This window comes from Leucoraja erinacea, chromosome 31 (assembly GCF_028641065.1).
Source record: "Leucoraja erinacea ecotype New England chromosome 31, Leri_hhj_1, whole genome shotgun sequence".
Lineage (NCBI taxonomy): Eukaryota > Metazoa > Chordata > Chondrichthyes > Rajiformes > Rajidae > Leucoraja > Leucoraja erinaceus.
Genome location: NC_073407.1, coordinates 14936660 through 14963041, shown reverse-complemented (window position 1 = coordinate 14963041; position 26382 = coordinate 14936660). Strand labels below are relative to the sequence as shown.

General features: G+C 39.1%; 2 protein-coding genes across 14 annotated transcripts in view; one reads left to right on the top strand and one right to left on the bottom strand.

The window, feature by feature from the left end:
• Nucleotides 1–15234, top strand: part of nup188 (nucleoporin 188) — a 69722-nt gene extending 54488 nt beyond the window's left edge. For both annotated transcript variants that reach the window (XM_055660034.1, XM_055660033.1), the window contains exons 40-45: nucleotides 392–466; nucleotides 1454–1663; nucleotides 3032–3163; nucleotides 6036–6109; nucleotides 9494–9623; nucleotides 12031–15234. In XM_055660034.1, coding sequence (XP_055516009.1) covers nucleotides 392–466; nucleotides 1454–1663; nucleotides 3032–3163; nucleotides 6036–6109; nucleotides 9494–9623; nucleotides 12031–12207 — 798 coding nt within the window. In that variant the 3' untranslated portion in view covers nucleotides 12208–15234. The remainder of the gene's footprint in view (nucleotides 1–391; nucleotides 467–1453; nucleotides 1664–3031; nucleotides 3164–6035; nucleotides 6110–9493; nucleotides 9624–12030) is intronic.
• Nucleotides 15235–16103: 869 nt separating this feature from the next.
• The window catches only part of LOC129711967 (rap guanine nucleotide exchange factor 1-like), a 122176-nt gene continuing 111897 nt past the window's right edge, over nucleotides 16104–26382 (bottom strand). For all 12 annotated transcript variants that reach the window (XM_055660036.1, XM_055660035.1, XM_055660037.1 and 9 more), the window contains 3 exons: nucleotides 25388–25485; nucleotides 22137–22265; nucleotides 16104–21735 (listed from right to left, as the gene is read on the bottom strand). In XM_055660036.1, the coding sequence (XP_055516011.1) occupies nucleotides 21585–21735; nucleotides 22137–22265; nucleotides 25388–25485 (378 nt within the window). In that variant the 3' untranslated portion in view covers nucleotides 16104–21584. The remainder of the gene's footprint in view (nucleotides 21736–22136; nucleotides 22266–25387; nucleotides 25486–26382) is intronic.

Below are 26382 nucleotides of genomic sequence, written 5' to 3'. Positions count from 1 at the left end.
TACTCCAGCATTTTGTGTCTATCTTCGGTTGACTCACTGAGTTACTCCAGCATTTTATGTCTATGGTGTAAACCAGCATCTGCAGTTTCTTCCTATATACCGGATGCCGTAGATGAGGTTAGAGGAGGTACATGTGAACTGTCTAACCTGAAAGATGTCCCTGGATGCAGTTGAGGGAGGAAGTATAAGGACAAGTATGATGTCTCCTGGGGTGTCTGCAACTTCTTCTCTAGCTTCCCATTGTGTCCTCGGATATATCAGATCCGGGCCGTGAGATTTATAGCATCTCCACGACTGTTATGCAAACTGTCCTCAAGATAGCTCCATTAACTCTCCCAAGTTCCCAGTCTTCACATCTCATTGAGGACCTTGATTGTTCTGTGTTTTGCAGGTAAATCTGTGTTACCTCTGCCAGACATGTACCTTTCTGCTACATAGCCCCAAAGTGCTTCAACACTATCTGCAGGTCAGTATAAAGTTGTTCCTTTGAAGTGGATTTTGTCCATTAAGATGTTCAATATTACAAGTGTTAAGCAAGTTTTTCAAGTGCTCTAGTATTGATATTTAAGGCAGTGGAGATATTTCTAATAAATTGTCAATAAATGATTTACTGTATTATGTAATCTGTGCATTTGAGTAATACAAGTCCACCGCCGATTTTCTGGCAACTGGTGGTCCGACTACTCTTTTAATCCGAAAAATATTCCGATCAGAGGGTCGAGTTTGCCCTCCTGCGGTCTGGGCTCCGGAACTCCAGCCTGGCTATAGCCGACTTCCACAGCTGACCGTTGGGCCAAATTTGTCCCCTGCTACCGAGGCACTGGAACGCTGGCCTGGCTGGAGCCGACAATTCCGTTCCCATAGCCGACTTCCGAGGCTGACTTTGCGGGCTGGTATCTCGGCTCCCGGTGACCTGGGCAGACCGTTCCTGTACAGTTTGACTCCTCTCGGAGGACCTGACCTCTGCCATTCTGGCAAAATGGATAATCCGGCAAGGCTCGGAAACCAAGGGTGCTTGGAAATCGGTGGTGGACATGTAGTTTGAGCATTTAAATCATAAATGCAGATAAGATACTCTGCTGGAAAGCTGCTTATGTACAATACAGAAAGAAGTTGTATTTCTTTACCAAAATTGGCTCATAATAAAGATAACTTGTGTACATTTGACAGATGCTTTCCAACAAAACTCGCTATAGTGTATGCTGGAAATGTTGCATGAAGCAGTGTTTTGAATTAATTGTCTATGATCTATTTGGAATATCTTTTCAAAATAAAAGGCTCTTTAAATTTCTGTTCTCAGCAAACATTTGGAGGTTGAATCAGATCAATTGGTAACGGACGGCAGAGTGACTCCATTTCTACACTCCAATGTAGATGACTTTGGCTTTGAGGCAAATCTATAGGAAAGCCTAAACGATAATGACATCAAATATGATTGTATTCTATTTCACAGGTGAAGAATGGAGATACAATTCCACCTGCAATTGTACCTCGGCAGTCAAAACCTGCTCAGACACCCAAAAAACAGCAGGACATAGAAAGAGATGAGATGGAACAGCGTGCAGTGCTAAAAGTCCAATCCAGTCTGCTCCGAATTCTGAGCAAAACATTGGCAGCTATTCGACACTTTACCCCAGATCTATGCCAGATATTGCTAGACCAGGTAAATAGTTGTTGCCTATGCATATTTGGTATGAAACAATAAGGATGGATGCAGGTATAAGAGATTGCAGATGCTGAAATCTGGAGCAAAAGACAAACTGCTGGAGAAATTCATTGTATCAAGTATCGGGTGGTAGGGTAGGGGGGTAAGTGACGGGAGGTTGGAGTGGGTAGGAATTGTCAATGTCTCAGGTCAAGACATTGCATCTGACTTAAAAGTGGAAAGAGGAGATGGGAAGGAATGAGATGGGCTTCTTAACACCTTTTGCCCCAGATATAGATCCAATAATTCTTGTGCTAACTGGTGTATGGCAAAGAAATAGACCCTTCAGCCTACCACATCCATATATCTGCACTACATTTAAATCAGTGCTATGAACTTTGAGGATGTGAGGAAGAATTTGAACCCATTCATCAATTTAATCCAGCTGCAATTTAAATTCACATTAAGAACAAATAACTTTCTATCCAAAAACTATTTATGGCTAGATGTTATTGCCATATTCTTCAATTGTTGTTGTTCATTCCTTTGACTTTCATTCCTTTCATTCATTGGAGCTTTGTGGAAATACCATGTTCCATGAAGTTTTTTGGCATCCCCAAAAGCCTGGTCAAGATGTGCTAGTTCCATTACAGTGACAAATATACCGTATGTTTTGAATTTTAGTAATCTATTTATGTAGTTTGTCATTTCTTGACTTGGCATTTAGATGGTGGATGTTTTGTGTGGAGAATTATTATGGTTGAAGTCTTGATTCTGCTGAGCAATAGCTTACTTTTAGAAACATTTAGGTGCAGGAGTAGGCCATTCGGCCCTTCGAGCCTGCACCGCCATTCAATATGATCATGGCTGATCATCCAACTCAGTATCCCGTACCTGCCTTCTCCATACCCCCTGATCCCCTTAGCCACAAGGGCCACATCTAACCCCCTCTTAAATATAGCCAATGAACTGGCCTCAACTACCCTCTGTGGCAGAGAATTCCAGAGATTCACCACTCTCTGTGACAAAAGTTCTTCTCATCTCGGTTTTAAAGGATTTCCCCCTTATCCTTAAGCTGTGACCCCTTGTCCTGGACTTCCCCAACATCGGGAGCAATCTTCCTGCATCTAGCCTGTCCAACCCCTTAAGAATTTTATACGTTTCTATAAGATCCCCTCTCAATCCCCTAAACTCTAGAGAGTATAAACCAAGTCTATCCAGTCTTTCTTCATAAGACAGTCCTGACATCCCAGGAATCAGTCTGGTGAACCGTCTCTGCATTCCCTCTATGGCAATAATGTCCTTCCTCAGATTTGGTTTATATGTGAACAGAATAGATATCGCCATCTGAACTCAGATTCTGAACTTATTTATTTGTCCCTACAGTCCTTGGACCTGGCAGAATATGATATGCTCTTTGTTTTGAGCTTTACAACTCCAGCATTTGATTCTGACATTGCTCCATCATTTGGAACTCTTCTTGCAACTGTGAATGTTGTTCTGAACATGCAGGGAGAGGTAAGAGATTATGGAAGCTTGACCATACCAAAAATGCATGCCAATCTATGATGATGGATGAAAATTAGACAACAGCTACAAGTTACTCCATTTCTCAGGTTTTGAAATAGCTTCTGTTGGTTTATTAACAATTGAAATTGAGGATTATTTTCATAGCAATGAGCACCGTTGACTTTACCAAGAGTAATTTTTGATACTGCCAAAGACTGACACTTGCTGTATAATTCCACAAATATTGGCAACATTCCAGTATATAATCTGGTATTTTTTAATGCAAGAGCCTCGGCTTTGATTGTCAGTAGACTATTTGACCTGATTTGCTTGCCAGATATCCTCGTAAAACATTATTGGAGATCCTAAACAAAATTATGATGCCCTTGGGGAGATGTGGTTCCTTGTAAGAGCATTGTAACTGCATGCGGGTGTTTCCTGGTCTGAACAGCTAAATCTTATTCAGATGATAGACACAAAAAGCTGGAGTAACCCAGCGGGACAGGCAGCACCTCTGGAGAGAAGGAATGGGTGACGTTTTGGGACGAGACCCTTCTTCAGACAGGTTTACTTAGCTGTTGGGGATAGTGCAAAAGTAATTTTGTTGTCAGTGTGTGGCAGCTTTTTTAGCAGCTGTCAATTATGTTTGAGTTTTTCTTATTTGTGGGCAAAACTCTATTTCATATACACCTTTGTGATGTGCCCTGTCAGATTTTACTAAAAGATTGAGAGCAAATAATCTGCGGTGGGCTTTTACAAGTATTTCACATTGTGGGAAAATTACAAGCAAAATTAAATATTGAGCTCAGAATCCCAACACTGAGTTGGGAAAGTTGCTTTGAATTGATATCAGGTACCCTCGTGCTGCAGGAGCACTTCACCAGGGACTGCAGTGGTTCTTGCTTCATCCTCTCAAGGGAAGTTAGGAATGAGCAATAAATGCTTCCCCTGCCAGCAATGCACAGATCCCCCAAAAAATGAATACATTTTTTTGTTATGGGTTATAAATGAGGGTTGACAATCTGTATGCAGTGGTATATCTGTTAATAGACAGATTTTTTCTTACCTTTATTTGAAATTATGTGAAGCGGTACAGTATGTTTTGATTCTATTATGCTTTAAACATCATTTATAACTTTGGGGAAAAGCTCAACTTTTTCTCCTAAGTTTTTTGCTTAATTTATTATTCAGGCACATGGTTTCTCATTGTACCAGGAACACCTAACATAATAATGAATTTGTCCTGCAATGTAATACTGTTGCACTGAAATAAAAAGAGAAAACGTTGGGAATATTCAGTAGTTCAGTGGATTTGGAGAGAGAAACACAGTTAATGTTTCAGGTTGATGACTTTTCACCAAAATTGGAGATAGATAGGAAAGGAGAGAACAAGGATTCTAATAAAGGTAGAAGTCTGCTCAGTAAGTGCAATACTTGTTTTGTGACCGATATTATAAGAGGTCAAACTCTTATTGGTTGCAAAGCCCTGGAAGATACGGAGGGATGAGACTCTACCACGGTTGCAATTTGTTAGTTGTCCTTTGCTGGCAGGTACATTAATTTGGAAGCATTTCAAAACCTGCTCAGCTGCTTTGCAACCTTCTAGAACCATTTGTTCATACAAAAGTAAAAGATGAGTAAGATACCAAAAAGCATTGTTTCCAATGAGCTCTACCCCTGGTGGAGGAATGAGGCATGATGGGGCAAAATTGTTGAAGACTGGTATATAATATGATAAAGTACTCAAAACAGTTTTTGCTTCTGGCATAACAATCTGATCTTGTGATCCAAATCCATAGCCCCCTGAGTGTGGCAACTAAAGTAGATACAGTGGTAAAGACGGCCCTTGGTATGCTTGCTTTCATAGGTTGGGGTTTTGAGTATAAAAGTTAGGAAGGCATAATGCATAATAGGGTGTTGGTTAGGCTAATGGGCCTGTCCGACTTAGGAGACTATGTGGTCGCCACATGTTCGCGGGTGGTTGCCGGGTAGTTGCCTTCTTGGTCGTGAGGAGTTCTGGGAACTAGTTGCGGCCTCATTATGGTCGCCGTAATCTTTTCAACATGGAGAGTAGCGAGAATTCTCGTGCTGTAGGTGCAGTGGTAGTGGGTAGCCAGGAGGTCGTATGTTCTCGTAGGTTGTTGCCAGCCTGACCGGTGAATTTCATTGGCTCATTGGGGAATAAAATCGTAAGCAGTAGTTTTCAGAACCAAGGATAACCGATCGGTAATGTTAATGTCATCGAAACCTCACATCCGTATATCTCTGGCTTATTAAAAGTTGTCTCCACTCCTTCTCCCCCCTTCTCCACCCCTTCTTCCCCCCCCCCCCCCCTCTTTTAAAGGACTTGCGTGACCCTTCCCGTACACTGTGCTTTCACCATCTTAATTACAGCACCAACCTTCCTGTTCATCGTGGTGTGTGTCTGTATCACATTGGCTTTGCACTGTGTGAATTTCACTCAGACAGAGGTCCCCCCCGCTTGCCCTGTCCCCCACCTGCATAACTGGCTGGTGAAGGGAGCTGTGTGTGTGTGGGTGTGGTGTGTGTGTATCAATTACTAGAGGACATAGTTTTAAGGCGAGATAGGGGCAAAGTTTTAAGGAGATGTGCAGGGTTAGTCTTTTACACAGAGGATGGTAAGTGCCTGGAATGCACTGTCGCCATTGAGACAGATATGATAGTGGCATTTACGAGACTTTTGAATAGACATATTGATATGGAGAGATATGGATTATGTGCAGGCAAATAACAATTGGTCGGCATCTTATTTGGCACAGACATTGCTGGCCGAAAAGCCTGTTCTTGTTCTTGTGGTGTACTGTTGTATGTTTTAAAGACATGAAGAGTTCTTGTCTTACCTTTATGTTCTTTTATTTAGATCGATAAGAAGAAGGAACCAATGTCGTTAAATGTGATACCACTAACTTCACCTGAAGAGACAAAATCTTTGAAGTAAGTTTAAAGCGGATGGGTTTTCATTAAAGATTTTTAACTTTAATAGTGTCACATTTTACTATCAGCTTCAGTATTGAAGAAAGTTAATTTCAAAGAGCCAGCATCATACATTAGGGGAAGCTTTTCCACAATGTTTTTTTAGGCCTCGCATGTACCCTTGGTTATCTTTGCCTTTTTATCTACTTGTTTCTTTTTAGGATGCTTCTACAAAAGTAATACATCCAAACGGTTATCTACGTATCATTGTCATACAGTAAAGACCTGTTTATGAAAACAGAAAATGCTGGAAATATTAATTGTCTTTGGAGATAGAGACAGAGTTAACATATCAATTGGGGGAAGAGGGTGAAGGTGGAGACAACTGCTGGAGGGAGATGAGCAGGGGTACAAAGACGACCAGTGTATAGAATTGATGATATAAGGAAGATGACAATGGACATTAGAGCAGAAGTGAAGGATAGATAGAACCAGGTGGGAGAGTGGATCTGGTGAATGAAATGTGTGACAGTAGGCGAATGGAACCAGGAGGGTGAGGGGACAAATTGGGAGGTTGGGGGCTCAGGGAGGGTGGGTGTATGTGACAGGGAACAAAAATAGAGGACATGGGATGGATTCGTGGAGCGAGATTTATGAAAGGGAAATTTATATTTGACTTATCTTTTGGAGTTGTTTGAAGATGTTTCTAGCAGATGTTGAGATTTGGGTAGCTTTTGATGAAGTCCCATACAGAAGGTGGTTGAACAAGATTCAAACGCGTCGAATTGGTGGTCAGCTTCTTGTGCATTCAAATTTGGTGAATGAAGTTTGGGAGTAAATCGATTCTCTTTGCAGTGGCAGGTTCTAACTTGTGGGGTACCACAGGGAATTGTGGCTGGCTTTAATAAACTAAAAGACAGTTTCCAAGTTTTATAATAATCTGGAAATGAGGGTGAATGTGAGTGTGTAGAGAGACTTCCAAGAGGTGTCGGCAAGAATAAGTGGTCAGATGAGGATTTATTTTAGTTAGAAGAAATGGAAAATAAAATATTGGGGAACTTTGATATTCAAAGGACCGAGGTATCCTTAGATGCAGTTCACCAATAGCCTACAGCTTCAGGAAGGAAAGATTATGATGGCTTTTATTGCAAGGGTAGGGATGGCCTTGATGAGAGCACACATTGTATGTTGTGTACAATTTTAATCTCCATGCTTAAAGATATTCTTGCTATAGTTGGAGTACACCAAAAATTCACCAGACAGTTTCCTGAGCACCCGTTTGTCAGATGTGGAGAGATGGAGTAAGTAGGGCCTCTTCACTCAGTGTTTGGTGAATGTTTAGAATTCTCTGTCCCAGTCAGTTGTAGAGGTTCAATCATTAATTGCATTCAAAACTGAGATCAGTAGACATCTGGATATTAGAGGAGGCAAGGTATATCGGGATAAGCTGGAAAAGTGAGATAGAAGATTGAATGGTGAAGTATGGTTTAAGGGGCCAAATATTCTTATGTTCTTAAATCTTATGTTAGTCAGGATGTTTTAAAATGTGCCCATCTATAGTTTATGTTAAAACCAGAGGTTTCCTCAGGCAATTGAAATGCATTCAAAAACTGACTGCAGTGTGTGGGTTAAAGTTGCACGTATTCTGTTGAAGCGGAGTACCCGTATACACTTCCCTAAAGAATGAGTTCAGATTTGTTAAACAACAATTTAGCATATGTGGTCATTCATTCTGGCGCTAGCAGTGAATTGTAGCTTTATTGAATTTAGTCTTGCATCTTTCACTGTGGAATTTGAACTCCAGACCTGCTTTTGTTGTTTATGTTACCATAAACTGTTCACTGTAGCAATTTTAATAATAAAGTGTGAACTGTTTTAGATTCTCAAATGGCTTTTAATTAACATAAATTGTGTCGTCGGGAATTTGTTGTGCTTTGTTTTAATTCTGTGGTGAATCGTAGTAAACTACTTGATTCTCAGCTGTATGTGCATCGCCTCATAACATCCCACCTACTAATGTTGGCCATGGTCTTTGTTCTGAGGGAGTTTGTTGCTGTTTTCACAAGCACACCATTGGTAGTTGGAAGGAGTAGTGGTTGTTGGTAAAGATGGCTTCAGTGCCCAAGAGAAACATACCTGAAATGCCTAAAGATATAATTTAACTGTTGTGGCCAAGAATAAGGTCCATAAGGCTGCACAAGCTGCCATTGACAAAGGCATAATGAAATATATGCCATGCTGTAACTGGCAATATTTGTGATTGTGTTGTATTGTTAATTGTATTGTTTTATGGTTTGAGCAAAGTATAGTGAATGGGTCAATTTGTTTCCATGGTATCGTAAGTCTGGAGGTTTAAGATTTTTCTGTAGTTCTCAGACCACACGTGTGGTATAGCTCAAAATATTTGTCAGAGAGCCAGATTCTATGATTGGGGAGAGTAATTTAATCTATACCGGCTGTTCTATAGTTTGCTGCAAAGTTTGTAATTGCTGAAAGTTTTACGGATTAATCATTCTTGGAGTGTTTTTAACATTTATTAAAAATCAGCCCACCATACAAAAAAATAAAATTTACATATCAGTAATCTTGATTATTTTTATAGACCAGCCTTGTGGCAATGCCTGCCCTAATTTAGTCTTTGAGTGGCAATCAAATGTTTATAGCTTGTAGCATTGCTCTGTGATTTGAGAACCACAGCCGGGCTAATATTCCATTGTTGTACTGAGTTACATGAACATTAACTTCTCCAATTTCCGGTAGCCCTTGCTGTCTTCTCCCTTTCTTAGCTCTCCCTCAGCCCTCTGGCTCCTCCTCTTCCTTTCTCCTTTCTTCTCCCCCCCCCCCCTCCCCACCCCCCCCCACCACACATCAGTCTGAAGAAGGGTTTCGACTCGAAACGTTGCCTATTTCCTTCGCCCCCTAGATGCTGCTGCACCCCCTGAGTTTCTCCAGCACTTTTGTCTCCCTTCGATTTTCCAGCATCTGCAGTTCCTTCTTAAACCAAGCGTTACATTGTCTGATGTCCTGTTTGGTTGAGAAAAAGAAAGATCATCCATTGTTCTGCTACATGTCATTTAACCAATATTAACTGTTCATTTATCTCTCTCAATGCAAATTGACTGCTATGCTTTGTTAAATTGCAAGCAACAAAACCTCTTCAGCAACCTATGAGGGACAATATAAATCCAAGCTCTTTCGTTATTTCAAAATCAAATGTTCCAATTACAGTCTTTGTCTACTGATCTTGAACAGACTTCTACCCTTCATTTGGTTGGCTTGAACAATGTTAAGATTAGCTAGTGCAATTTTAATGGTTGAATTTCTTGATTTTATTAGTAGCCTCGAGCAGGGAAGTTCCATTGATCCCTTCCCTAATAAAGTTAACTGTTTATATTTATTTTGAAGGGCCCTTTTGAGGTTCACGATGGAAAATTGTTTCTATGCATTGATTTCACAAGCGGTGCGGTATCTGAAGGATCCATCTGTGCACTCGCGAGACAAGCAGAGGATGAAGCAGGAGCTGAGCTCGGAACTGGTAATTGAAGTTTAATGTGAACCACTGCACTGACTAGCCATTGTACAACTGATTTTCATATTTTGTTGTCATTCCTCTCCTGTTTTCTTTTGTATTTTTAAGTATTTGAGGTTATAGTTCAATCCTAATAGTCAGTTTGATTTTAAAATAACTTTTCTTGAATTCTAGACATTGTAATTCCGTTGAGTCCCCTGATCAGTCAAGTTAAATTATTCCAGTGTCCTGGTCAGCAATTGCACTTTTTCCAAATGGTGATTTGGGGATTAAAATCTTACTGATACAACAATTTAAGAACTGCAGTTATCAATTTGTACTGTAGAGGACACCAAAGGTCTTGAGGATGTTATCAAAACAATTGCTACAGTGCATTCAGAAAGTATTCAGACCCCTTCACTTTTTCCAGTTTGTTACTTTACAGCCTTATTTTAAAATGGATTAGATCCATTTTTTTAAATCCTCAATCTACACACAATACCCCAGAATGAATAAATGAAAACAGGTGTTTAGAAATTTTTGCAAAGTAATTAAAAATAAATAACTGAAATGTCAGATTTACATAAGATTTCAGACCCTTTGCAATGACACACAAAATTGAGCTTGGGTTCATCCTTGAGATGTTTCTACAACTTGATTGAGTCCACCAGTGGTAAATTAAATTGATTGGACATGATTTGGAAAGGCACACACCTGTCTATATAAGGATCCACAGTTGACAGTGCATGTCAGAGCAAAAACCAAGCCATGAAGACAAAGGAATTGTCCATAGACCTCAGACAGGATTGTGTCGAGACACAGATCTGGGGAAGGATATAAAACAATTTCTGCAGCATTGCAGGTCCCGAAGAGCACAGTGGCCTCCGTCATTCTTAAATGGAAGAACTTTGGAACCACCAGGACTCTTCATAGAGCTGGCCTCCGGCCAAACTGAGCAGTCGGGGGAGAAGGGCCTTAGTCAGGGAGGTGACCAAGAACCCGATGGTCACTCTGACAGAGCTCCAGGGTTCCTATGTGGAGATGGGAGAACCTTCCAGAAGGACAACTATATCTGCAGCACTCCACCAATCAGGCCTTTATGGTAGAGTGGCCAGACAGAAGCCACTCCTCAGTAAAAGGCACATGACAGCCCGCTTGGACTCTAAATGAGAAACACGATTCTCTGGTCTGTGAAACCAAGATTGAACTCCATGGCCTGAATGCCAAGCGTCACGTCTGGAGGAAACCAGGTACCGCTCATCACCTGGCCAACACTTTACCTACGGCGAGACATGGTGGTGACAGCATCATGCTGTGGGGATGTTTTCCCGCGGCAGGAACTGGGAGACTAGTCAGGATCGAGGGAAAGAGGAACAGAGCAAACTACAGAGATATCCTTGATGAAAACCTGCTCCAGAGCATTCTAGACCTCAGACTGGGGCGGAGGTTCACCTTCCAACAGGACAAAATGACTCTAAGCACCCAGCCAAGACAACGCATGAGTGGCTTAGTGACAAGTCTGTGAATGTCCTTGAGTGGCAGTCAGAGCCTGGACTTGAACCCGATCAAACATCTCTGGAGGGACCTGAAAAATAGCTGTGCATTGACGCTCCCCATCCAACCTGACAGAGCTTGAGAGGATCTGCAGAGTGCCAATACAGGTGTGCCAGGCTTGTAGTGTCATACTCAAGAAGACTTGAGGCTGTAATCGCTGCCAAAGGTGCCTCAAAGTACTGAGTAAAGGGTCTGAATACTTATGTAAATGTGATATTTCAGTTATTTCTTTTTAATTAGTTTGCAAAAATTTCTAAACACCTGTTTTTTTATTATGGGGTATTGTGAGGATTGGTGATTAAAAAAAAAAGAATGTAATGCATTTTAGGCTGTAACGTAACAAAATGTGGAAAAAGTGAAGGGGTCTGAATACTTTCTGAATGCACTGTATTCATTCTACTGTTGTATTTTATCCAGTTTCAAGCTGTGCAGAAAATGGTATACAGGCAGAAGAAATCATTAAATATATACTGAGAGAACCATCTGGTTAGGATAATTGGTTGTTTTGGATTTGCGCTTGGTTAAGTATCTGCACGATAGAAGTTGTACAGTTTTGGTCTTTTTGTAATCTTGAAAATTAATGATGTAACTTGTAAATCTTCTGGCCCATAAATTGACTGGAGTACTTGGGAACAGTATCTCTCAGGAATAATTTAAACCAATTTATGCTCGTATTCCAAAAGATCCTTGAGATAGCAGTCTAGGACACAGATTCAGTAATGAAACTCAAATACAAAGAAGAACATGTTTACTCTTCACTTTAATGTTTCAATGTAGAAATTTAAGAATAAATGAACAGTCTTGCAGAAAAATATGTAGATCATATAATGAAATGTTGAATTATGTCCTGTCACTTATTCACATTTAAAAATTGTTTCAGAGTACAGTCCTGTCCAGTATTTCTCGCTATTCTCGTCGTGGGGCACCATCGTCTCCTGCTGCAGCCTTACTGCTGTCTCCTTCCAACAAATCCACCAGCTCTACATCCAAGTGTCCAGAAAGCCAGGAACCCTTAATTCAGCTGGTCCAGGCCTTTGTTCGACAGATCCAGAGATAATAAGGAGCAAATAAACCTCAGATTTTAATGCTCTGCAATTCTCAATGAATATAACTTAAATTGCAATATTTTTCACTGTCAGTTTGCTTTTTACTGACCAAAGCTAATGTGAATACAAATGAAAAAATGGATTGGTGTGTGAAACAGAACAATTGGTAACTTAAATTTATTCTTGAAAACACATTTTTGTGTATGTTTTTAAATGTACCATTTGTCTCAAAGTTAAAGATAGGTAGAATTAAGTTACATAATATAACGCAATAGCTTATTAGGATCAATAGCAGCTGTTTCTAAACAACAGAATTGTACAAAAGCATTCTTCAATACATGTGAGAGATCCACATCATGTGATAAGAAATCTTGAGACTTTTTCCAATGTTGTAAAATTGTAGCAGGAAAGGTAGGAGTAAAGCTTCCTAGATAATATTTTTTATATAGCATCTTTAAACTCCATTTACTTAGATTTAAAACACTTCCTCCTAGTTGAAAGATAGCCAGTGGAAGTTACTGTGATAACAATCGGCACCTAATTGGTCACCGGTGTTCTGAGCATCACTGTTTTATTTTTGGCCATCAAGAAAATGCATTCCAGATTGGTAGAGCCATTATAGTTTACAGCTATTTATTACTTTATATGCCCTGTATTTCAGCCTTTGGGCTTTTCTTGCAAAGCTTACCAAAGAATCCTGAATATGTACTTCCAGCTGTTTTGTCTTCATTACTATCTGCTGTTTTTAGTCTGATAAAGAGAACTAAGTACTAGTCCTAGAAACTATTTCAGGAGAGCTGTTGAAACGTGTTTGGGCAAAGCAATTTTAGTCACTTAAACAGTTAGTCCTGAGGTTCAGATAAGTGAAATATTTCTTTGTCAGAAAAAAAAGGGAAAAAAAAAAGGCTTTGCATATTCTTGTAAAAGGTGCTCTCGTTTTCATTGAGGGTTTTTGCAATAATTGATGATGATTAGAAGCAACCAACGACAATGTCTTCTCGGGAGGCTCTAAAACGAGAATAATGTATCAGTTGATATTGATGATTACTTTACTAGGGAAGATTATACCCAAATGTTACCTAAAGGTAAATGTAATTTTGCTTGAGCATTGGCTAAGATTGCCATTGAAAAAAAATCTTATTTTGAGGTTAATTATGTTCTAACAATATTATAGTTATTTATCAGCCTGGGCTTCCAGTTTCACCAAATGGTTTGACACGATTTGTATTTAATGGATAGAATAGTGGGGGTGGTTTGCTGACTGAGATGCCAAGATATTCAAGCCGTTTAAAAAATATTTCATGACATCCTCCCATCTTATAATTATTCACCATGGCAAAGTGCTATTGAATGTAAATTCCAAAGCACTTGCTAAATATTTTTAAAAAGCTTGTGGTCCCCAAAATAAAGAGAAAAAAAAAGACTTTGTGACTAAACCAAATTCTGCAAAGAAATGTCAAAATATTAGTGAAAACTTTGGAAACAAATCATTATTGTAGAATTTTACATCTGCCCAATGATCATGTATTTAGTAAAAGACGGTTTGATTCAAGGATGCATGTCATAATCTCTATTCATGAAATTGCCATATGTGTTGTAACTCAATTGGTAAAACCATTCTGAGGTGGCTCTTGATTTACGGCTAAACACAAACCATAGATACCCAGATTAACTACTGTAAACTCAATAATGTGCTCTTTCAAGAACGGTTGGCTTACATTAGATTTAAGTAGTGGACTTTTGTTTTCTTTTACTGCCATGCACAGTATTGAAAATTTATACTTAAGTATTTTCACAGAAAACTTTAGTCAAAATCTGTTTAATTTCACCTACAACATAGTGTGAAATTATATATTTAATTTAGTGTCAGACTTTTTTTCTTGTGTCACGTTTTGTTTGATAGATATAGGAGTAGGAAATTGATTAATACTGGTGCTCGATACTTAATCAATTTGCACTATTACTTGGAGCTTATGCATTGCAGTTTTCAGTTACATGGGGAAAACAACCTTGCACTCCAGCAAAACTAAATATTTCACTATTCTATTGCTGATTTTTGACAGTCACCTTTGTTGATAGCATATCTAAGTTAGTTTTAAGGCTTGACTAATCATAGCAATCTTGACAGAGTATGTATAATAATAACTAAAAGTTTGGCACCGTCAGGTTTGGGATTTGTGTCTTAAACCAATGCTGTCACAGGTAAAATTGTCTTCTGAGATTTTCCAAAACACAGTGTAATGGAAATCAAGGGGATTGTTTACTTTAAAAAAAATTGGGTAAAAGAAACACTGATTTACAGTTTAAATTAAAATATGTATTCCCAATAATGGCAAAAAGGTATGAAAATAGTCAGCTAGTTAAGTAAAGACAGCAGTTGATGCTAAACAATGCAGTATCAAATTCAATCAGTCCTGCCTGATTTCATTTTAAATTGTTCAATAAAAACCTAAATCTCTACGAAGTACATTTAAGAACCATGGGGAAATTGATGTATAAAGTTAACAGGTCATAACTGTCAGGAGGACAAGTTGATTTGAACTGAGGTGGATGATAAGCTCAGATTTGTTTTTTTAAAGACTAATTCATCGATAATGTTAATAACAGAAATCATTGTAGAGAGTTGCATATACCTTTTGGTTCATCTAGTTTGTAAATGTTTTTAAAACCTAAGTAGTGCCCTTATTCAAGTGTTTTTGGGGTCTGATAAAGACATTGAAGGAGTATTTAAAGCTTGTTTGGACCTGCATGCAAGTTGCTTTTTTTTTATCATGTAAATACAAGTTCCAGCGTTACCACATTCTAGCAAAGATTTGTATTGTGTGTTGGACTGTCCTGCTTTCTTTACACAATAGAATAGAAATTGAACCAAGTAGTTTAAATTCATGAATAAATTGACATACATCAATATGTTCACTTATTGCATCATTGATATAAGTATTTTTGTACTTTAACATTGTTGATTTGAGCTTTCCCTGTACTGCTTTTCCAATTTTCTCAAGAAGCAGCATGAACTAAAGTGATATTTCTGTTCTGCACCCTTCTTACTTTAATTAATATAAATGTTGTTTAAGCTTCTGCATATAGCATTAACTACTATGGATTTTAATTGCCACATTGCATCTGGAACCTGATTCTATATTCCCAGCCAGTAGAAATTCTCTGTAGAGCTCTTCTACCAAATCACAGGCTTTGTATTGAACAGAGTGATTTGCCTTTATCATTAGCAACACTGACACTATCATGTTTCAATTTTTTCATAATGCAAGATTTAATTTGCATCGCTACCTTCTGTTATTTGGCTAACTGGTCTAGAGTTTTCTGGAGTATAACCACTGTTTCCTTTATGGATTGAACAATATCCAGTAATTTAAAATTTAGTTATTTTCAATTTGTTTATCTTTACTGTTATCTGAATTTTCCACAAATGTGTACGGAATACACATTTGTTACCTTTAGAAACTTGCTAGCTGCATATGAAAGTACCACGTTTCAAAACATGTACAATTGAACTTGAACATTGCTGTAAATGTAAAGTAATTGCAAGTTGTTTTAAAGCGTCTTTGCTTTTGTGCATATGGTTAAGTTGCTTGAACATAATGCATTACTAGTTATAGTGTGACATGTTAATTTAAAAGATATGGAGTTTAGTTTACTAATAGCCTAAGCTTACTCAAGTGTGTAGTTCTTTGTTGGTTGCTGAACATGTTAAATATTCTCCCTTGCAGTGTTTAGACACTTTGGTACCGAGAGCACAGGAAGGAGAAATTACATGGGGCCAGTTAAAGTTGCAAGCCAAAATGAGTAATCCTGTCCCAAATGAAAACATGCAGAATAGGTATCCAAATGTTTTTCTTCAGGATACAGTACTGCACTTCTGTAAAATGAAGAGGCACCAGGTTCCCACTGAATTTGATTGTCTTTAATCTGCAGTCTGCATGCACTGTAAACATGAATGTTAGCTTTTATTTTTAAAAAAAAAGTTACATTTGAAATGGTTGTAGGAACTTGACATTTATAATAAATGAGTAATACTCAAGCAAGGTCGAGGCTGGCATCAATGTTAGCTTGTGGCTCTTGGAGAATTTCTTCAAGTTAGGGCACTTAAGCCAACTAAAGCATCCATTGATTTTATAAATTCTTTGAGCAATTAGCACAACACAACAGTGCAATAACAATATGATTGAGACAGATCTAAGACAAGACAACATGTAATTTGCATGGGTTAACAAGTCTAGTTAAATTTAACTAGGACCCCCACATCTAGATTAAAGCAGCCACCAATTAAAAGCAAATCAGTCATTTATTAATTGCTGTTGACAAACACCTGTCATGGTCCTGAAGTCAGATGGTTATTAATAGGTGACATTGCCATTATAATTACATTAGAGCTCCAGCACATTAAAAGTGACCAACTACTCTGTTATTCGCCCACAGCTGGTGCAAGTTCAACACCAATCAACATAAGGTGCTTTGGTAAGGGCTCAGTGGCTGGCCCTACAATGCCCTATGCTCCCTTTTATTAAAAATGATTTAGTTTGCAAAAAGGGACATTGTTAAATGTACAAGATTAGTTGAAAAGTATAATAAAAATGGATAGTTTTTGGATGCCAGGAATCCAGAATCTGCAGAAACTCAACTTAGACGTATGATACACTTCAAGTGCATTTTGTTTCCTTTTAGGTCACAAATTTCCTAAACTAATAGACCTGTCCTATTTCAGATTCAATTTACTGTTGCATCCTCTTTAAATTGAAATATTTCACACACATATCATGCAGTTGTAACTTCAATAATCAGTACTTGTTTCATTCTTGCTTCCTCAACAAGATTTCAAAAGGAGCACAAAAATCACTCATACTTGAGAGCAATAGTTTAACTTTTCTCCAAAACTTTGATCACTTATCTAAATTTAATAGCTGAACATTGGGCAAAATTCAGAAGAGCCAAACAAGCACTGGATTATGCTGCTTAAAAATAAATGATCCTATATTCTAGTGGCCATGATTGATCTTATCAAGTTCAATTCCGATTAGGAACTGTCAATGTGATATTGCATTCAATAGAAATATGTTCCATGCAACATTAATACCGTTCTCCTCAAGTTTCCTGCTGGTCTTAACATCTTGAAAGTCAACATGGACATTGTTACCACTAACTAAAAAGCTAGAGTTCAGGCTGATGGTCAATAGAAAAAACAGTTCAAATACAATTGTTAGTTCTATACACAACTGTGACAATAAATAAATAACTGGTCATAAGCAAAATTCACTTAAACATAATACAATCTGGATCTTGTCCCTTCCTGCCATTGTAAGCTGCCCGAAGATAGGGACCGGGTAAAAGTAAAGCCCTAAATATTTTGAGTAATAGTACAGGTTAATATACTGTTCAGCATTAACATCCATGTAACATGACAGATCTGGCTAAGATGTTTTCAGTTCCTTTTATTTTAGAAAACTGCAATAGAGTTTGTAGGTAACTTTCCATAGGAAATACTTTGAATTTTCTCCTACCCAGCCAGGTCAATGAAATTTTATGAAAGCAGATAGAGTACAATTCAGATAGTGAAGCAAAGAAACCTCTGAACTATCAACATGATCCAAGGCAACAAAATGAACTATTCTGTACACATCTCACTGTTTAAATTAGCAGGTTATCCTTTCCAAACTGCCACACAACCATAAAACAGTTTGCACTTCATTCAACTGAGTGGCTAGATGCATAAAACTTTGAAACTAGCTGTTCCGAAGCCATGTCGGATTTGAATTGATGTGGCATTTTACAAAACATTGCAGAAAGCACCATAGTAATATTGCTAATTAGGCTAGAGCCAGTGTATTTTCATGTTTTAAACTTAAAATGCACCCCACAAGGTTAAAAGTGGGATATTTGCTGTAATGAAGCAGCCCTTGTTCTACAAACATTAAGACCTCGATAGCATATAGTCTAGGGCTGACAGATTGTCAATTAAATAAATCCAATAAGAGAAAGTTCTACAACCTAATAATGCATCAATGGCATTAGCATCATAAAGTCTCTGAATGTTCACTAGTGACAGAATTATAAGTGGATCAACTATAAATACCATGGTCACAAGAATAGGTCAGATTAGGCATCCTACACAGCAACTGACACCCCAACTCATTTCCACAATCTGCAAGGCACAAGTCAGGAGTATGATGGAAAACTCTCCAGCAATTAGGTCTGGGCAATAAATGCTGGCTTTGCCACTAATACCTAGACACCAGACAGTGAAACCATATACAAAGGCAGCATTGCATTGTTCATTGTAAAGGTGCACAAGAGTAGAAATAATTTCCCAACGTCTGGCAATACCAATACCACATAGCCACTGCATGACAAAAAGTTTTCACTGATGGAACATAGAAGAATTATGATTGTTTCTGGATTAAGCATATGCATAGTTCCAATTACAAGAATAAATGTTGGAACTTGGCTAAACAAATTTGCTGACAAATGTCAATAGCAGAGGGCCTGGAATGGTGCAGTGCATTATGAAATATTTGAGATAACAGGTGTAAACCATTTAGCCCTCATCTCCTCAACTATTCAACAAGATCATGACAGCTCTTTTACTCCATGCCTCCTTCCTATACTAACCATGTTTCTCCAATATCCAACCAATCTTATTATTTGTCGTAAATACCATCAGTGACTGATCTTCCATTCCTTGCTGCTTTGAATTTCCAAAGATCCAAATCTCTGAAGAAAATTCTGATCATGTGAGACATGAATGGTCGAATTTTGTGATCAAGTCTTCCCAGTTCCCAACATCCCCCGAGCAGAACTATGATCCCCGCAAACCCTCTCAAAGTGGGGGTTGAGTGCTTAGCTCACCTTGAGACAACTGGGACAATGGAAAGACCGCAGCGCCCAGTTAACAGAAATAAACAAACAAAATGTCAATGAAAAATAACCCAGGATGGGGAAATTACATGACCAGGAGATCATGTGGAGAACCGAAGGGTTAGCACAAGGAGTACGGCCAACAATTCTGATAATAATAGCAGAGCATGTGGTTAAAAATATGGTTAAAATTTGATTGACATTACCTCACATCTCAGTTTAAACTCTTTATGATGCCCAAGTAAATTTGCTTGACATGGTCATTTCAAAACGAACTGCACACACAATTTAAGAAACTATGTGTAAATTAAATGTAGAAAGCTTGATGATAAACATCCAATTCTTCTTGGTCTAGGATCAGTGATTTACAGATTTTGTGACAAAATAAAGTTTAGGTTTTATGGATCCAAAACCAAGCTCAAAACAGACATCAATTCTTCACTTTACACTATCTGGAAGGCCTGGAAACAATCAATTTCAAATCTCAAGGTGTCTCAAATCAATAAAAACAGCAAAATCTGGTCTTGTTTAAATTTGTGTTATTTTAAAATGTTATTCACAGTATCAATACATAATGAACTCATGGTCCTCCCTATCTGGGCTGCATGCTGTACCAGGAAGTTGATGATCCCCTGCCCTACTTGCTGCTGTGACATAATCCTGACACTAACCCCTCTGCTAGCTTGGTGCAAACAGTAGGATTATTCAGCACCGAGATGTAGGGCTCAGAACTCCGACTGCATCACGGGCAGCACAGAGAGCGCCAGGAATTGCTGGGAACTGCCAGACTATAGTCTCTCATGTTGGATGTGTTTGAAACTGTGGTCCCCCTCTGTCCCCAAATGCACAGCTCTCACTAACTCAGAGGTTCCCTACGGTAATAAGATGCCCATCAAGCTCATTGTCATAGATACATCTCTGGGGTGAGGTGTACAGCAAAACAAAGTTTCAACAGGGCCAAGGATGAGATCACACCAATTTGGGCAATGTTGGGCACATTTGGCTATACACATGTTAACATCATCTTTATTTAAACCTCGACCAACCTTTCCCTAGAGCCTGTAGCAAAAAGATGAAATTGCATCTCTTATTTAAATATTGTGTGATGTATCAATGTGGAGTCTAAATCAAGATCTGAATTGCTTTATGTGGCATTTCAGACTACACTCATTTGACTCTTATCAAGTACCTGTACGTCTTGGCCATCTTGTAACCCACTCATCTGCCTAGGAACAGGAAATGCACTAAAAATTGTGCTGAATTATTTTGATATTAATATAGCTCAGCAAGATCATCCCCATATCTGTATCAGCAACGAGTTTGCACATTTCAAGCCTGCTACTGTTTGATGAACTAAATGTTTAAACATACAACAGATTAGTAGGGCCACAATGAAAGCCAGGGGATTTCTGGACTGGGCTTTTATACTGGATTGTAAGCAGGACTTGTGCTGCATCGTGAGCATCACATTAACACCCTGGAAGGTAACTCTTCAGGCTTAGCTGATGATTATTGCAAATTAAACAAGCATGGTGAATTTCCTTTGCCGGTGTGCAAACCTAGACAACATTAACAGCTTGTTGCATAACAACCCAAAGCAGCAAGGGTGGCATTCTGCACAGTAGCTTTTATGTTTCACAAGTTAGTAAGATCTGCCGAATAGAAGTTAATTCACTGACTATGTGATGGATTAAAAAGTTAACTTTTGGCTTGCTATATACAGAAACTTCAGACAAACACCAATCTTTGCCCATTATTTTAAATGTTTCAAATGCAGACTTAGTTTCCAGCAATGAATTGAGTGTCTTAAAAAAAAGCTTATTTTAGACCCTAAAAAGGCAGAGTCCATGCAGAAACAGTACAATAGCGTCGGTTGACCTGTTGGGGATCTGTTATCTGAAAACATTGGAGAATTAGGAGCCACCCTCCCCTCTGAATAACACCCTGGCTGAAAGGCTTCAGTCTGCTACTGAATTATATTTACCTCCCATCAGATCTTCAGTTACTGCCATTCAGTCATACACATGCAAAAAAAAAATCCATTACAACACATCAAACTAGCAATCTAGTATTTACAGTGAGCCAGTCTTTCTCCTACAGTACAGAATTGTATTTTAAGGTTCTGTGCAATTGCTAGTACCACTATTTGTTATTCTATAAAGAAAAGTCCACTGCCAATGAGTGAACTGCCGTACCTTTATACCCAACAATCTGTCTCCAAAACAGAGTTTACCTGCCGGTCACTGGGTCTGCAGATAAACTGAGCTGCATGAGTGGGTCCTTTGGAGGACACCCGAAACAGCTTGGCACGATGGTAGGAGAGGAAATTGAACGCAGGCAATGGCATTAAACTTGGAACGTTTCCCTAGAGCGGCGCCACCTGTTCTACGTCCGTTCTAAAATTAAGCTCAGAAGGTGTAGCACCAGAGCATGAACCAGTTTCTGCAGCTCTTGTAAAGCAAGTCACTCAATAGGGTTCGTTAGCTGCCATGTAAGGTTGAGCCTCCATAGGTGCATCCTAGGTTTTCTCTTCCCGCTCTGTCTTCCGTCGTTGAATATTACGTGGTTTGATTTTTAGCGAGAGTTCCCACAGCGCTTCCTCAGCAAGATGATCTCCAAAGTCATTGAAAAACGTCACAATGTCATCAATGCGCTTTAGTTCATAATGACTGAGAAAACAAAAAGTCATCAAAGTGTTTGTTACATAAGAAGCAAGCAGAGAGATTTTAATCTGAGCCAATGCCCCTAATCATTCTCCAAAGTGTTATGAGAACTCATATGCATTGCTACTGCCAAGGTTTTAATCTGGGTTACGTAGTGAAAGAAATCATGGAATGAGACTAATTATTTTCTCCTTCCTCCTACTTCTACTCCCTCCATCAACCTCCCACAACTGAACAGAGCCTGTGGAACAGGTAAAGTTCTTCTCCGCTCACCTCACATTTAAAAAGTGCAATAATCACCCTTTAAAAAAAAATCTAATTCGTAAGATTGTATTCTTGTACCTTGGCCACATTTTGTGGGGTGAAGAATATATTTTTTGAAAGCCAGCTGAGCTCAGAATACTTACATTTGCTGGAAGCGCCGCATACTATCCAAGATATTAAACTGCTGCCATCGTTTAGAAAAGTTGATCTTTCCATCTATTAGATCTGGGTTACCAAGGTGAACAAAGGTCAGGTCTTGCAGAATAAGACCCCTGTAGAAATAAAATCAGGCAAACATCACAAACTTCCTGCAAACTCCTGCTCATTGCATGTGTTTACGCCAAGAAACAGAACGTCAATTAAATTCTTGGTATAAATCCCAAAAATGTTGTAGATAACAGTGGTGCAATGTCAAGGGCTGTCATGTCAGAAATCCCACTCTGCAGCCTACAATAACCTAGATCTTTTATCATTAACCACCAAGATTCTGCAGTTACTTGCTTCTATTCGTACACTTACATGGGTGAATTTTAATCCTTTTTTGACAATCAATGGGATGTCAAGCACAACAAAAGTTAGCACTGGTCCATCACGAAAGTGACAGAAGCAAACATGCAGGAACAGGCCTAAGCATCACAACTGATCGATCTCATCTCCATTGCTTTGCACTGTCCCCACTTCCCTTGATGCTCTCAACATCCACTAATCCATCCATTCTGAATGACTGGTCCAGCACTGTCCTCGGGGTGAAGAATTCCAAAGATTCGCAACCACCAGCGATTTATTTTTCCATACTTCAGGAAACTCTGGTTGAATGTTGTAAGTTTCAATGAGAATACCTCCAATTCTTACAACTCTAGCAACACAGCCTTGGTCCATTTGCACTCTTCTCAGATGGCAAAAGTGTCTGTGTGAATAACTCTGGTGAATCTTTGTTACTTGCTGAACTTAATTGTACAACTAAATCAATTTGTTAATCTGTCGCCATTGAAAAAGTACTCTGTTATTCTGTTCTTTTTTGATAAATCAATAATTTAAAAATGTATACATACTTGTCATCATTTCCTTTCTGTTTAGTCTCTATTTCTGTAGGTCTTATGAACTTCCTGTATTAACTTGAAACATGCACTCACCTGCTAATAATGACATACTTCCCACTGTAAACGAGGATGTACAAATGACCAAAACTTGAGATTGTTTAAAATGCACTTTCAGCATGAATGTCAGGGTTTGACAATGTGTCCTATAAGGAAAGTTCTGGCACCATGTAATGGGCATGTATTATACAATGCTGGGCTTGGCTCAGTCGTGGCAGGGACAGACCATCATAGTTCAAGTTGCAACATATCAAATATACTGGCACTTTACTGCAGTGTGGAGGATGTGGTGCTCTAGGCTGTATCTGATGAGACTTCAACATGAAGTTGTATCTGTCCTTTGTAGCAAAACTTTTCAGTGTTGCACTGAACGAATACAGTACTGTTGTGAAAAAGATTTGTGCTGGCTTGTACCGTAACTTTCATATTGCCTGGGCATCCCAAAATATCAAAGAACCTGGTAGTCACCACTAGAATGAAGCAAAGTGTGCTGTGAAGTTACACGCAATGTCAAAATGATGGGATGATCTGCTTTAATGAAGTTGATTGATTTGATATTGGGTTAAAAAAAATCCAAAAAAATCACAGCTAACTAACAGATCTCCAAAAGTACTGCACTCGGGAGTGATGCACTTGGGCCCACAATCTACTGATTAGGTGATTAAGGTACTACCAAAAGAATCACAGCTAAAAGCACAGTATTTAAACTTAAGACATGCAATGGTCTTCCTGGAAATGATGCTATGGCACGAGAACAGCCCCACACGTGACTGTCAGCCCCTCGGCAATTGTTTGATTCAATGTGGCCCAGGGCAATGTGCTGGCAGCGGAGGAACAGTCATCGTTCAGGCTGCAGTTGAGGGACAACCTCCAGCCACCAAGACTCATGGTTGTTAGAGGCCATCAATGCGGGTAGGACTACTGAATGGTTGAACATTTTTAACTGTCACAACCTTCAGTAGCACTTGGGGCAAACAAAAAAACAATTAAAAAAACTCTTAACATTTGTGAAGCTGAAAAGCAGATATGCAATTCTAAAATCATTAAAACTCCAAGTTAACCCTGCACTGAGTCAATGCCTACCAATAATTTGAATGAGTGCTGACATCATTGAATGGGTGCTGGGTTAACCTAGAGCAGGCTGGTGGGCAGATGTCTTAGCTGGAGCTGGGGACCTGTAGTTGATCGCACCACATGCTGCAGGCTGAAGATACCATAGTTGATTTACACCAGTACCAAGAACCAGGACTCCCAACACAAAGGCAAGTCTTGTAATTAGTACCTTTTGCGCTACCATCGGGCAGACGGTACAGGAGCCTGAAATCTGTTACATCCAGGTTCAGGAACAGCTTCTTCCCCACAGCCATCGGGCTATTAAACTGGCCAACAAACAGACTCTGAATTGTAACAGCCTATTGCACTTTATCAGCTTATTTATGTGTACATTGAACTGAACTGATTTGTATTTTTGCTTACTATATTCTGTCGTGCTGCAGCAAGCACGAATGTCATTGTCCTATCTGGGACACGTGACAATAAACTCTCTTGACTTGACTTATATTGACACAGCAGTCTGTCCTTCCAGCCTACTTCCGGGTCCATGCTGGCTCCCAGCCAAGCAATTTCATCTGTTCATTTGCCTGTAACCCACTCTCTCTCATGCTTTCTTTTTTTGTCATCTACCTGAACGTTGGGAGGTTTATTTATTTCCTTTCAATGGATTAAGAACGAAATGGGAACAGTCTTTTTGGGGATTTGTGGCAAGATCCAGGCAGTGATAGTCCATTGTTAGCAACTCTCAGATGTACACAGTTGCTGAAACATATGGTGCTTTCCTTCAATTCATTATTGTCACATCACAAAATAAACTTCCAGAATAAGAATTGCTCACAACCTATCAACATTAAGAAACACCACCGGCAAATTTTCCTTTGCATTTTAAAGTTTGCAAATAAGAAAGAAAAAATGACTTTGCAGTTATGGTAAGTTTGTGTGCAAAATTGGATGTAAATAATGTCTTCAGAGTAACTGAATCTGGGAGTTTGGGATGAACTGTTGGATTACTTGTATTCAGTAGTATCAAGGGTCCCCTACATTTTGCAGCACCTGCTGCCTGAAGATGCTCCCAGGTTTCTTCCAATTTTACCTGTGAATGCTGGATCAGCTGTTTATATTGGCAAAATTTGGAAATAAATTACTATGCTATGTTCAGTATTTGAAACAGAAACAATTGATTTGCTGAGAACAACATTAATCAACAAGACTTTCTTCAGAACAACAGCGAGTTGAGTACTTACAGGTAAGGTATACAGGGTGGCTCCACCTCTGCCAAAGCAGCTCGATACGCTCGAAATGAAGAGGAGCTATCAATGAGTGTGCAGTATTCAGCCAGACCCTGAAAATAAATGCAAGGTGATTTGTTCATCAATAACACAGCCACAGTGCAAGAGTGCCCTCCATAATGTTTGGGACAAAGACCCATCATTTATTTATTTGACCCTATACTCCTCATTTTGAGATTTGTAATAGAAAAAAAAATCACATGTGGTTAAGGTGCACATTGTCAGATTTCAATAAAGGCCATTTTTATACATTTTGGTTTCACCATGTATAAATTACAGCAGTGTTTATACATAGTCCCCCCCCATTTCAGGGCACCATAATGTTTGAGACACATGGCTTCACGGGTGTTTGTAATTGCTCAGGTGTGTTTAATTGCCTCCTTAATGCAGGTATAAGAGAGAGCTCAGCACCTAGTCTTTCCATCACTTTTGGAAACGTTTACTGTTTATCAACACGAGGACCCAAGTTGTGCCAATGAAAGTAAAAGCAGCTATTATGAGACTGAGAAACAAGAATAAAACTGTTAGAGGTATCAGCCAAACCTTAGGTTTACCAAAATCAACTGTTTGGAACATCATTAAGAAGAAAGAGCACTGGTGAGCTTACTAATCGCAAAGAGACTGGCAGGCCAAGGAAGATCTCCACAGCTGATGACAGAAGAATTCTCTCTATAATAAAGAAACCCCCATAAACACCTGTCCGACAGATCAGAAACACTCTTCCGGAGTCAGGTGTGGATTTGTCAATGACCACTGTCCACAGAAGACTTAATGAACAGAAATACAGAGGTTACACTGCAAGATGCAAACCACTGGTTAGCCACAAAAATAGGATGGCCGAGTCAAGTGGACAGATGAGACGAAGATGAACTTATATCAGAGTGATGGGAAGAGCAAAGAATGGAGGAGAGATGGAACTGTCCAAGATCCAAAGCATACCACCTCATCTG